General features: G+C 36.2%; 1 protein-coding gene across 2 annotated transcripts in view; it reads right to left on the bottom strand.

Moving 5' to 3' along the window:
* Nucleotides 1-14,715, bottom strand: part of KLF8 (KLF transcription factor 8) — a 345,448-nt gene that overhangs the window by 78,876 nt on the left and 251,857 nt on the right. Inside the window, exons 4-6 of one of the 2 annotated variants that reach the window (XM_061410274.1) lie at nt 13,214-13,319; nt 12,453-12,589; nt 346-11,821 (exon numbers count right to left, since the gene is read on the bottom strand). In XM_061410274.1, coding sequence (XP_061266258.1) covers nt 11,739-11,821; nt 12,453-12,589; nt 13,214-13,319 — 326 coding nt within the window. In that variant the 3' untranslated portion in view covers nt 346-11,738. Of the gene's footprint in view, nt 1-345; nt 11,822-12,452; nt 12,590-13,213; nt 13,320-14,715 lie in introns of those variants that run through there. The other variant, XM_061410273.1, reaches the window with a different exon arrangement.

The raw sequence follows: 14,715 nt of genomic DNA, 5'->3' as shown, positions 1-14,715 counted from the left end.
AGGGAAAAACCTACAACCAAGGTTACTTTACCCAAAAAGGATCTCATTCAGATTTGAAGGAAAAATCGAAAGCTTTACAGACAATCAAAAGCTGATAGAATCAGCACCACCAAACCAGCTCTTCAATAAATGCTAAAGAATTTTCTTTAGGCAGGAAACACAGAAAAGGTTTATAAAAATAAACCCCAAACAATAAATAAATGGTAATGGAATTACAGTTATCAATAATTACCCTAAACACAAATGGGTTAAATGATTCAACCAAAAGACAAAGAGTGGACAGATCAGTTCAGTCACTCAGTCATGTCTGACTCTGTGTGACCCCATGGACTGCAGCATGTCAGGCCTCCCTGTCCATCACCAACTCAACTCAACTCATGAATTTACATAAACTCATATCCATTGAGTTGGTGATGCCATCCAACTATCTCATCCTCTGTTGTCCCCTTCTCCTCCTGCCTTCAATCTTTCCCAGCATCAGGTTCTTTTCCAATGAGTCAGTTCTTCACATCAGGTGGCCAAAGTATTGGAGTTTCAGCTTCAACATCAGTCCTTCCAATGAACATTCAGGGCTGATTTAATTTAGGATGGACTGGTTGGATCTTCTTGTGGTCCAAGGGACTCTCAAGAGTCTTCTCCAACACCACAGTTCAAAAGCATCAATTATTTGGTGCTCAGTTTTCTTTATAGTCCAACTCTCACATCCATACATGATCACTGGAAAAACCATAGCCTTGACTAGACGGACCTTTGTTGGCAAAGTAATGTCTCTACTTTTTAATATGCTGTCTAGGTTGGTCATAACTTTCCTTCCAAGGAGTAAGCGTCTTTTAATTTCATGGCTGCAGTCACCATCTGCAGTGATTGTGGAGACCCAAAATATAAAATCTGTCACTGTTTCCACTGTTTACCCATCTATTTCCCATGAAGTGATGGGAACAGATGCCATGTTCTTAGTTTTCTGAATGTTGAGCTTTAAACCAAATTTTCACTGTCCTCTTTCATTTTCACCATGAGCCTCTTTAGTTCTTCTTTGCTTTCTGCCATAAGGGTGGTGTCATCTGCATATTTGAGGTTATTGATATTTCTCCCAGCAATCTTGATTCTAGCTCGTGCTTCATCCAGCCCAACGTTTCTCATGATGTACTCTGCATATAAATTAAATAAGTAGGGTGACAATATACAGCCTTGATGTACTCATTTCCCTATTTAGAACCAGTCTGTCACTCCATGTCCAGTTCTAACTGTTTCTTCCTGACCTGCATACAGATTTCTCAAGAGGCAGGTTAGGTGGTCTGGTAGTCCCATCTCTTTAAAGATTTCCCACAGTTTGTGGTGATTCACACAGTCAAAGACTTTGATATTTGACATAGTCAATTAAGCAGAAATAGATGTGTTTCTGGGACTCTCTTGCTTTTTTGATAATCCAATGGATGTTGGCAATTTGATCTCTGATTTCTCTGCCTTTTCTAAAAGCAGCTTGAACATCTGGAAGATCATGGTTCATGTACTGTTGAAGCCTGACTTGGAGAATTTTGAGCATTACTTTACTAGTGTGTGAGAAAGAATGGACAAACTGATTAAAAACACACACACACACACACACACAAGACCCTTATAAATGCTGTGTACAAGAGATCTACCTCAAACCTAGGGCCACATACAGGCTGAAAGTGAGGGTCTGGAAAAAGATATTTCATGCAAATAGAGACCAAAAGAAAGTGGGAATAGCAATAATCATATCAGATAAAACAGGCTTTCAGATAAAGACCATTAAAAGAGACAAAGAAAGATCTACATAGTGATCAAGGGAGCAATCCTTGAAGACATAACAGTTATAAATGTATATGCACCTAACACAGGAGCACCTCAGTACATAAGGCAAATGCTAACAACTATTTTTAAAATGTATTTATTTTTAATTGAAGGATAATTTCTTTACAGTATTGCATTGGTTTCTAACAAACATCAGCATAAATCATTCATAGGTTTATCCATGTCCCCTCCCACTTGAATATCTCTTCCATCTCTCTCCCCATCCCACCCCTGTTGGTTGTCACTGAACCCCAGTTTTGGTTTCCAGAGTCATAAAGCAAAATTCAATTGAGTATTTTACATATTATAATGTATGCTTTCATGTTACTCACTCAATACCTTCAACCCTTTCCTTTCTCCCCCGAGTTGTGTCCATAAGTCCATTCTTGATGTCTATGTCTCCACTGCTGCTCTGCAGATAGGTTCATCAGTACCATCTTTCTGGATTCCATATATATATGTTACTATACGATATTTGTTTTTCTCTTTCTGACTTACTTCACTCTGTATAATAGGCTCTAGGTTCATCCACCTCGTTAGGTCTGACCCAAATGTGTTTCTTTTTCTGGCTGAGTAATATTCTATTGTATCTTTGTACCACAGCTTCTATATCTATTCATCTATTGATGAACATCGAGGTTGGTTCCATGTTCTAGCTACTGTGACTAGAGCTGCAATGACATTGGGATACATTTGTCATTTTCAGTTTTGGTTTCCTCAGGGTATATGCCTAGTATGGGAACTGTTGTGTCATAAGGTGTTTTTATTCCTAATTTTTAAAGGAATCTCCATAATGTTCTGCAAAGTGGCTATATCAATTTACAATTCCACCAACAGTGTAAGAGCGTTCCCTTTTATTCACGCCCTCTCCAGCATTTATTGTTTGTAAATTTTTTTATAGTCATTCTAAGCAGCATCAGGTTATATCTCATTGTAGTTTTGATTCACATTTTTCTAATAAATCGATGTTGAGAATCTTTTCATGTGTTTACTAACCATCTATATGTCTTTGGAGAAATGTCTGCTTAGGTCTATTGCCCACTTATTGATTGGGTTCTCTGTTTTTCTGGTATTGATTTGTATGAGCTGCTTTTATATTTTGAAATTAAATCTTTGTCAGTTGTTTCATTTGCTATTATTTTCTCCCATCCTGAGGGTTGTCTTTTCACCTTGTTTAGAGAAGAGCTAATCCCTATCCTCCTATAACTCTTCCAGAAACTTGCAGAGGAAGAAACACTTCCAAATTCATTCTACGAGGCCAATGTCACCCTAATACCAAAACCAGAAAAAAACACAAAAAAGAAAATTACAGGTCAATATCACTGATGGACATAGATGCAAAAATCTTAAACAAAATTCTAACAAACAGAATTCAACAACACTTTAAAAAGATCATATGCCATGATTAAGTCAGGTTTATCCTAGGGATGCAAGGAATCTTCAATATACACAAATAAGTCAATGTGATACACCATATTAACAAGTGATAGATAAAAAGCATATGATACTCTCAATTGAAGAAGAAAAAGATCTTTACAACATTCAACACCTGTTTATGATAACAACTCTTCAAAAATGGACACAGAAGAAACTACCTAAACATAATAAAGGCCATATATGATAAACCCACAGCAAATGTTATTCTCAATAGTGAAAAACGGGAAGCATTCCATCTAAGATCAGGAAGAAGACAAGGGTACTCACTCTCACTAATATTATTCAACATAATTTTGGAAGTCCTAGCCATGACAATCAGAGGAGAAAAAGAAATAAAGGGAATCCAGATCAGAAAAGAATCAAAAGTCTCACTGCTTGTAGACAATATGATACTATGCTTAGAAAACCCGAAAGATACTCTCAGAAAATTACTAGAGTTAATCAGTGAATTTAGCAAAGTAGCAGTATACAAAATCAATACACAGAAATAACTTGCATTACTACAGACTAACAATGAAATGCCAGAAAGAGAAATTAAGAAATCAATCCCTTTTATCATTGCAACAAAAATAATAAAATACCTAGGAATAAACCTACCTAAGGAGACAAAAGAGCTATATACAGACAACTATAAGACACTGATAATAGAAATCAAATACAATATAAACAGACAAAGAGATATTCCATGTTCCTGTGTTGGAAAAATCAATATTATGAGTATGACTACACTACCAAATGAAATCAACAGATTTAGTGCAACCCCTATGGAATTACCAATGGTATTTTTCACAGAACTAGAAAAATAAATTTCACAATTCATATAGAAACACTGCTGCTGCTGCTAAGTTGCTTCAGTCGTGTCCGACTCTGTGCGACCCCATAGAGGGCAGCCTACCAGGCTCCCCGGTCCCTGGGATTCTCCAGGCAAGAACACTGGAGTAGGTTGCCATTTCCGTCTCCAATGGATGAAAGTGAAAAGTGAAAGTGAAGTCGCTCAGTCGTGTCCGACTCTTAGCAACCCCATGGACTGCAGCCCACCAGGCTCCTCCACTCATGGGCTTTTCCAGGCAAGAGTACTGGAGTGGGGTGCCATTGCCTTCTCTGTATAGAAACACAAAACACCCCAAATAGACAAAATAATCTTGAGAAAGGAGAATGGAGCTGGAGGAAACAACCTTCCTGACTTCAGGCTATATAAGAAAGTTACAGTCATGGAGACAGTATGGTACTGGAACAAAAACAGAAATATAGACCAGTGGAACAAGGTAGTAAGTCCAGAGACAAACCCACACACAGATATATAACTTATTTATGACAAAGGAGGCAAAAATATACAATGGCATAAAGATAGTCTCTTCAATTAGTTCTGCTGGGGAAACTGGACAGGTAACAACTATTAGGGGAAAAGTGACAGTAACCCAATAATAGTGGGGGACGTTAATACTGCATGACACTAATGGACAGATCATCCAAACAGAAAATCACCAAGGAAACACAAGCTTCAAATGATACATTAGACCATTTGGACCTACTTGATATCTACAGGGCATTGCACCCCAAAACAATGGATTTCACCATTTTCTCAAGTGCACATGGAACATTCTCCAGGATATATCACATTCTGGACCACAAATCAAGCCTAGGTAAATTCAAAAAAAATATTGAAAGCATTTCAAGCATCTGTTCTGATCACAGTGCTATAAGATTAGATATCAACTACAGGAAAGAAATTATAAAAAACACAAACACATGCAGGCTAAACAACAGGCTTATGAATAACCAACAGATCACTGAAGAAATCAAAACAGAAATCAAAATATGCCTAAAAACAAATGATAATGAAAACACGACAACCCAAAACCTCTGGGATTCATTAAAAGCAGTGCTAAGATGTAAGTTCATAGTAATATAAGCCTACCTGAAGAAATAAGAGAAACATCAAATAAACAAACTAATCTTACACTTAAAGCAACTAGAAAAAGAACCCCCCCACAAAAAAACCCACCAAAATTCATAGAAGAAAAGAAATCATTTTAAAAAAATAGCAGAAATAAATGAAAAAGAAATAGAGAAGACTATAGCAAAGATCAATAAGACTAAAAGTAGGTTCTTTGAGAAGATAAATAAAATAGACAAATCATTAGACAGACTTGTCAAGAAAAAAGGGAGAAGACTCAAATTAATAAAGTTAGAAATGGAAATGGAGAAATTACAACAAACAGCATAGAAATACAAATGATCATAAGAAACTACTATGATCAACTATATGCCGATAAAATGGCCAACTTGGAAGAAAAGGACACATTCATAGAAAGGTATAACCTTCCATAAGTGGACCAGGAAGAAATAGAAAATACGAAGAGAGCAATCACAAACATGGAAATCAAAACTGTAAAAAAGATCTTCTAACAAACAAAAGCTCAGGCCCAGATGGTTTCACTGGTGAATTCTACCAAAAATTTAAAGAACTAACATGTTTCCTGCTGAAACATGTTTTCCTTCCAGAAAATTGCAGAGGAAGGAAAACTCCTGAACTATGAGGCCACCATCACTCTGATACCAAAACCAGACAACGATATTACAAAAAAGACAGTTACAGGCTAATATCATTGATGTACATAGATGCAAAAATCCCCAACAAAATTCTAGCAAACAGAATCCAACAACATATTAAAAAGAGGATACATCATGATTGAGTGGGCTTTATTCCAGGGATTCAAGAATTCTTCAGTAAACACAAATCAATGTGATACACCATATAACAAATTGAAAGATAAAAACCATATGCTTATTCCAATAGACACAGAGGAAGCCTTTGACCAAATTAAACACCCATTTATGACAAAAACTCTCCAGAAAGTAGGCACAGAAGGACCACATCTCAACAGATTAAAAGTCATATTCGACAAACCCCCCCAAAACAACAACAACCAAAAAAAAAAACACATTATTTTCAATGGCAAAAGCTTGAAAGCATTTCCTCTAAAATCAGGAACAAGACAAGGGTGCCCACTTTCACCACTACTATTCAGCATAGCTTTGGAAGTCCTTGCCAGAGCAAACAGAGATGAAAAAGAAATAAAAGGAAACCAGATTGGAAACGAGGAAATAAGACACTCACTGTTTGTAGATGACATGATCCTCTACATAGAAAAAAGAGGCCACCAGAAAATTACCAGAGCTAATCAATGAATATAGTAAAGTCACTGAATATAAAATTAATACATAGAAACCCATTGCATTTCTATTTATTAACAATGGAAAATCAGAAAGAGATTATTATGGAAAATATTCCATTCACCATGGCAATGAAAAGAATAAAATACTTATGAATAAATTTACCTAAGGAAACAAAAGACCTGTAGATGGAAAACCATAAAACATTGACGAAAGAAATCAAAGACGATGGAAATATATGGGGAAATATACCATGTTTGTGGATTGGAAGAATAAATACAGTGAAAATGAGTATGCTATGTAAAGCAATCTATAGATTCAATGCAATCCCTATCAAACTATCAATGGTATTTTTTGCATAACTGGAACAAATAATTTCACAATTTGTATGGAAATACAAAAGACCTTGCATAGCCAGAACAATCTTTTGAAAGATGAATGGAAGTGGAGAAATCAATCTTCCTGACTTTAGAATATACTACAAAGCTACAGTCATCAGGAGAGTATGGTACTAGCACAAAGACAAAAATATAGAATAAATGGAATAAAATAGAAAGCCCAGAGATAAATCCACAAATCTATGGATACGTTATCTTTTTTTTTTTTTGGATACCTTATCTTTGACAAAGGAAGCAAAAATATACAATGGAGAAAAGACCATCATCAAGTGGTGCTGGGAAAATTGGTTAAATATGTATAAAAGAATGAAATTAGAACACTTTCTGATACCACAAAGAAAAATAAACTCAAAATGGATTAAATACCTAAATGTAAGACCAGAAACTATAAATATCTTAGAGGAAAATATACGCAGAATACTCTCTGACACAAATCACAGCAAGATCCTCTATGACCCAACTCCCAGAGAAATGGAAATTTATATAAAAAAAGTAAAAAAATGGGACCTAATTAAACTTAAAAGCTTTTGCACAATGAAGGAAACTATATGCATGGTGGAAAGACTGCCCTCAGAATGGGAGAAAATAATAGCAAATGAAACAACTGACAAGAATTAATCTCTAAAATATACAAGCAGTTCATGAAGCTCAATACGAGAAAAACAAACAATTCAATCAAAAAGTGGGAAAAAGACCTAAACAGACATTTCTCCAAAGGAGACATACAGATGGCTAATAAACACATGAAACGATATTCAACATCACTTATTATTAGAGAAATGCACATCAAACCACAATGAGTATCATCTCATGCCAGTCAGAATGGCCACCATCAAAAAAAATTAAGTTAAAAAAAAGTCTACAAAAAATAAATGCTGGAGATGGTGTGGAGAAAAGGGAACCCACTTATGCTGTTGGTGGGAATGCAAACTGGTACAGCCAATATGGAGAACAATGTGGAGATTCCTTAAAAAACTGAGACTAGAACTGCCATATGAACCAGCAATCCCACTGAGGAAACCAGAATTGAAAGAGACACATGTGCCCCAATGTTCATTACAGCACTATTTACAATTGCTAAGACATGGAAGCAACTTAGATATCCATAGGCAGATGAATGGATAAGGAATCTGGTGCATATACACAATAGAATGTTAATATAAAAAGTAATGCATTTGAGTCAGTTCTAATGAGGTGGATGAAGCTGATGCTTATTATACAGAGTGAAGTAAGACAGAAAGAGAAAGACAAATACTATATATTAACACACACACACACATATGTATATATAAAATTTAGAAAGACAGTACCAATGATCCTACATGCAGGACAGGAAAGGAGACACAGATGAAAAGTACAGACTTTTGGATTCAGTGGGAGAAGTTGAGGGTGGGATGATTTGAGACAATAGCATTGAAACATTTACATTACCTTATGTAAAACAGATGGCCAGTACAAGTTCAATGCATGAAGCAGGGCACACAAAGCTGGTATTCTAGGGCAACCCAGAGGGACAGGGTGGGGAGGGAACTGGGAAGAAGGTTCAGGATAGGGGGGACATATGTATAACTATGGCTGATTCATGTTGATATATGGCAAAAACCATCGAAATATTACAAAATAATTTTCCTCCAATTAAAATAAATAAATAAATTTTATTTTATTTATTTTATTTTTTAAAATTTTCCATTTCATTGTTTTATTGCTTTAAATGTAGTTGATTTTCCTCCTTTGAGACAGAACTTGACATAGAATTTTCCCTAATGTGCAAGAAATTAATGGTAACTATTGGGCTATTATTACAGACATTATGTTTTAAAACATTATCTCAAATGATGACATTCATGAGGTTCATGTCCTCCTACTGTATATCTTTTTTTTTTCAGTTCTCAAACTGACATTTTCTTAAAAAAAAAAAAAAGAATGTACAATGGGTTAAAGATAGTCTCTTCAATAGGTGGTGCTGGGAAAACTGGACAGCTACATGGAAAAGAATGAAATTAGAATACTTCCTAACACCATACACAAAGATAAACTAAAAATGGATTAAAGACCTAAATGTAAGACCAGAAACTATAAATCTCTTGGAGGAAAACATAGGCAGAACATTGTATGTCATAAATCACAAGAAGATCCCCTATGACCCACCTCCCAGAGTAATAGAAATAAAAACAAAAATAAACACGTGTGACCTAATTAAACTTAAAAGCTTTTTCACAGTAAAGGAAACTATAAACAAGGTGAAAAGGCAGCCCTCAGAATGGGAGAAAATAATAGCAAATAAAACAACTGACAAAAGATTAATTTCCAAAATATACAAGCAGTTCATACTACTCAATACTAGAAAAACAAACTGCTTAGTCAAATAGTGGGCAAAAGACCTAAACAGACATTCCTCCAAAGAAGACATACAGATAGCTAATAAACACATGAAAAGATGCTCAATTTCACTCATTATTAGAGAAATGCAAATCAAAACTACAGTGAGATTTCACCTCACACCGGTCAGAATGGCTATCATCAAAAAAATCTATAAACAATAAATGTTGGAGACGGTTGGATTAAAGGACAACCCTCTCACACTGTTGGTGAGAATAAAACTGATACACTGTGGAGAACAATATTGGGATTCCTTTATAAACTAGGAATAAAACTACCATATAACACTAAAAATACACTACTGGGCATATATCCTGAGAAAACCATAATTGAAAAAGAGACATGTACCCCAATGCTCATTGCAGGACTATTTACAATAACTAGGACATGGAAGAAACCTAGATGTCCATTGACAGATGAACAGATGAAGAAGCTGTGGTACATATATATGATGGAATATTACTCAGCCATAAAGAGAATGCATTTGAGTCAGTGCTAATGAGGTTGATGAACCTCAAGCCTATTATACAGAGTGAAGCAAGTCAGAAAAACAAATATCATATATTAATACATATATATGGAATCTGGAAAGATGGTACTGATAAACCTATTTGCAGGGCAGCAATGGAGATACAGACATAGAGAACAGACTTATGGACACAGGGAGGCATACGAAGGAGAGGGTGGGACGAATAGAGAGAGTAGCATGGAAACATATACACTACCATATATGAAATAGATAGCCAGTGGGAATTTGCTTTATGACCTAGGGAACTCAAACCAGGGCTCTGTGCCAACCTAGAGGAGTGGGATGGAATGGGAGACGTGAGGGAGTCTCAAGAGGGAGGGAACATATATATATCTATGGCTGATCCATGTTGATGTATGGCAGAAACCAAAACAATATTGTAATTATCCTTCAATTAAAAATAAATAATTTAAGTAAAAACTGGGGCTTAACTGTATATTTAATGGAAATTTTTGTATCTATATTTCTTGCTTTGTATGACTGTAAGCTTGGAGGAGACGAAGGGCTGCACTAAATACTAGAGATCCAGATAAATAAGAGCCTTATGGCTCTCTGCTGAGAATATCTACCAGAGACAGGTAGATATCTGGAACTCCTTGCAATGAAGTCCAGTCTTTGGAGGGCAATAAATCAGACATTTCTTCAGCTGCCTCTTCCAAAGAACTTGTGCAATATCAGCAACAGAAAAAAAAAAAAAATTATACCCAGGTTGCCTACCAAGGTTGGGTTCCAGAGGGCTTTTCTTACTTACTAAATGTATTATTTTGGCAAACTTTCTATTCATGTAAATGGTACCTCCATCTATCCAGTAATCCAAAAAAGAAATCTGAGAGTCATTAGTGTCCCCTCACTCATCAACGTACTTCCTTCTCTCCATATTTAGTCCTAACATTCTAGTCAGGCTCTCATTTTGCCTGCATCACTACAGTAGCCTTCCTTAAGTGGTTTTTCCCTTTCTACTCTTGTACCTCAATGCTTCCACCACTAACTACTACACTCAATATGCCTAGCTATGCTGGATATCTGTCAGTTATTAGAACAAGGCAAGCTTATTTCTATCTCAGAGCTTTTGTTTTCTAATCAAGAACACTCTTTATTTAAGCATAGCTAGCTCCTCATATTGATTATGCTAGTCAACATATGAGCCTTGTTTAGATTCAAATTGGAACAAACTTAAAAAATATACTTATTAGACAATTGTGGAAATTTGATATTAAGGAAATTTTCTGTGTGATAGTAATGTCACGCTCACTTTTAAACATCTTTGCCTTTTAAAGATATATTCTAAAGTATTTATGATGCAGATAATATGATGTCTGGAATTTTACAGTGGGAAGTAGGTAGGGGTGAAAAAAACAAATTTGGCCATATACTAAAACAATTGTTGATGTTAGGAGTCCAGTAAACTATTAACATCTACTTTTGCATGTTGAAAATTCAAATACTTAAACAATATACATATTCAATAGAATCAGCCTTCATCCGAGGTAAAGGAGAAGCAAATAAAACATCAACAAATAAGAGTGTTATAGAAATATTGGGACAATGCAGTCTAAAAATTAGTCACCTATTAACAGCCTTGCTGCTAAGTTGCTTCAGTCGTGTCCGACTCTGTGCGACCCCAGAGATGGCAGCCCACCAGGCTCCCCGTCCCTGGGATTTTCCAGGCAAGAACACTGGAGTGGCTTTCCATTTCCTTCTCCAATGCATGAAAGTGAAAAGTGAAAGTGCAGTCGCTCAGGTTGTCTACTTGAAAGTTATACAGTCGTGTCCGACTCATAGCGACCCCATGGACTTCAGTCTACCAGGCTCCTCCGTCCATGGGATTTTCCAGGCAAGAGTACTGGAGTGGGGTGCCATTGCCTTCTCCGATTAACAGCCTTAGGGCACATTAACTAAGGCTAGGCTCTCCTATATAAACTGTAATACAGCATATGTTTACAAGAAAAGAGGGTCCCTTCCTTGTCCAGAGTGTCCAAGTCTCACTTCTGAGTTGGAGATGATTAGGGATGAAGAGTCTTCAAGAAGAGGATACAAACTGATGACTGAAAAGCTACTTCTGGCCCACAGGCAGGTTTCTTTGAATCTATGGTATTATACAATTCATTTAATTAGAAGACAAAATTGAAATCTAGGATGTTACACATAAAAAAATCTTAAATTTTTAATTTGGGAGATTTGGTAATACTTATTTAGAGTTGAGTGATAGTTCTTCAAATGGGACCATTTGCTCACTCCCTTAGCCTTAACTCTCAGCCCCCAAGGTCTGCTTTACTTATTCTTGCTTACGGGCACCTGTGTTCCAATGAGAACAAAGGTATGTTGTAGGTTAGTGGATGGTGCTGAGCTCAAAAAGCCTGCTTTAATTTCACTGTGCTTTTCAATACTCAGTAAAACTTGTGGGGATGGTCACAAGGGAGGGAATCTTATCTGCCTTTATCTCTGCATAAATGTTAAGACTTCCCAATTAGAAAGACCTACAGGGGCTCAATGGGGACCTTAACTATTCAGAAGACACCAGGTTTATGTTTTCTTAGGCTGGTTTCATGACAGCTACTGTAGAGTAGAAACAAGACATAGGGGTAAAAGCCATGAATGGAACCTGTGCCCATAAGTATAAATAGATCAAACTTTGTTTCAGGACTTTCTTCTCTTCCTTTCTCTCAGAGATTTGGTGTGCGTGTGGCAGGGGGTAGTTAAGGTGGAGGTGGGCAGACCTGTATGGATTCTGCGGTGGGCTTTCAGGTGAGAGCTTTTGGTGTACACTTTGCTGCATCCTGCAAAGTCACATTGGTGAATCCGTCTTCTCTTCAAGTCAAGGGACTCTTCTTGCATTTGTGTCATTGCTGCTGGTCTGAGCAAAGAAAGAGAGATAGGGCCAAATAATGATTTTAAAGTGGAGGCTAATAAGTGAATTTATGTATAACGGGATCCCCTCTTACATGAATTTAATTTATTCAAATTTAATATCAGCCCTGCCTCCCAGAAGGAATAATTGAAATAGTTCAAGCAATTCCCTCAACTAGGCCATTATGCTGAGTAAATGTAGGTCCCAGAAGGTGGTAATATTTCTTTGGGTGGTTTCTGTTCCCAAACTGTGTGAGCATTTCATTCTAATAAGCCTCATTCCTAGGTTTAAATAAATGTATTTTTCATCCAACATGGTTGCTAAAATGCAAACCAGTGATAAGGTTGCTTTAAACTTACAGAAAGAAACAGAATGCAATTGTACTTCATAGGAAATTTGTACATTTTTCAAGGGTAAAAATCAATGATCTACAATTAGAACATTACTGTGTCATAACATCCATGTCCATGCACATGTGTGCATACAAGCACACCTTCACTGAAAAAGCAGTTTATCTATATTTTGTTGTCCTCAAATTCTTACTACTGTGTCTGAGAATCTGTTCCACTGCTACCACAGACACACACATGTATACAGAAAATAACCTGAAGTAGAGATAAAAGTACTTACTCTTGCTGTAGTCCTTGAATACCCTGTAAGGATCCACTCTCAATTGCATTCTCCTCATTGTCACTTGGGATCTCCAGTGGAGATAGAGAGGTGGGTTCAACTTTAACTAAAAGCAAATAAAAAGAGCATTGTGGGCTACAAATATACGAGTCTAATCATTTCAGGATTCCCAGTTTGGCCAATATTAGAAGTAGCAGCAAGATAGAGAAATAAAGAAAAGCAAAAATGAAAGAAGTATATTTGTATGAAAGGAAGAGAAAAAACATTTAAAATTTTAGCATAGCAGGATACAGAAATTCCTTTGAGGGAAGTGTAGAAAGGAGCTTTCTGGAGCATTTTCACTAGAATGAGCTTCTCTAAGACAGTGAGATGGTGGGTTTCTCTAGGATATGGTCTGAGTATGATTCAACTCTATCTCCAGCTCCCAAGACAGGGTCTCCTGAAAAGTCAGGTTCAATGTGTGTTTGTTTAATCAAACTCTAAATAGTTCTCTAGCTGTCCTCAGATCAATGTCTAGGTTCATGTCAGAGGTGAGAACATCTCCTTTGGCTTTTGTGTTCCTAAATGAAAATGAGTCATTGAGATGAGACACATAATGGGTGTTGAGTAGGTGCTTGATATATATTACCATCCTTCCCTTTCAACTATGTTGGCAGAAGCCCTCAAGTATTTATTGTCAAACACTGGTGTCTCTGATCCCTAACAAAACTTAGTCAGGTGGTCAGCCATCTTTCAGATCTAGTGAAATGTTCAAAATATCTATACAGAAGAAACTTAAGGATGGCAACAAAGTTGAGTGTGGGGAGTACTTGTTTGGTGCAGTCATCTCCATACATTGTATATAATTCACTACAACATTGTAAGTATGCACCTGTGTCTGTGTCTCTGAATGTGTATCTGTGTTTATGATCTAAATATACCTATATCCTAAACTTATGTGTAGATTATGGAAAATAAATAAAATAACATGTAAAGGGTAAGAAAATACAAATAAAAATTTGATGCTTTCTTTTTATGCTGCAAATATTTTCTGCAACATCCCTTTTTGCCCCCAATCAAAGTGTAAGCATAGCATTTTAGAGACCACAGTGCTAATGGTCTTAGCTTGAAATGACAACACTTTTAAAATGCATTCTGTTTATTTAAAATAGTTCTGATGGTTATTATGGGGCAATTCAAAACTCATCAAAACCATCCAAACTGGCTTGATATCATCATATTCTCACAAAAAAAATTTAATTTACCATTTTTATTTGGCTCTCTTTCTACATGAGAATTGATAACCATATTTTCCCCCCTTAAGAGATGTCAGACACAAGATTGTTACAAACACTTATCATTACCACAATTAACCACTAGTCAATAATAGCATTTTTATTCAGAAGAACATGACAGAGTCTCAGCAATTTGATGCTTGGTATGTTCTTTATTATCATACATTTAGTGATGGAGTGATAATAAGGTATTGAATCTCAAAGGTAGAAAACTCTGAGAAAGATTTT

This window comes from Bos javanicus, chromosome X (genome assembly GCF_032452875.1).
Source record: "Bos javanicus breed banteng chromosome X, ARS-OSU_banteng_1.0, whole genome shotgun sequence".
In the NCBI taxonomy this organism is placed as follows: Eukaryota; Metazoa; Chordata; class Mammalia; order Artiodactyla; family Bovidae; genus Bos; species Bos javanicus.
The sequence above is the reverse complement of the archived record's forward strand: the minus strand, read 5'-3'. Positions and strand labels throughout refer to the sequence as shown.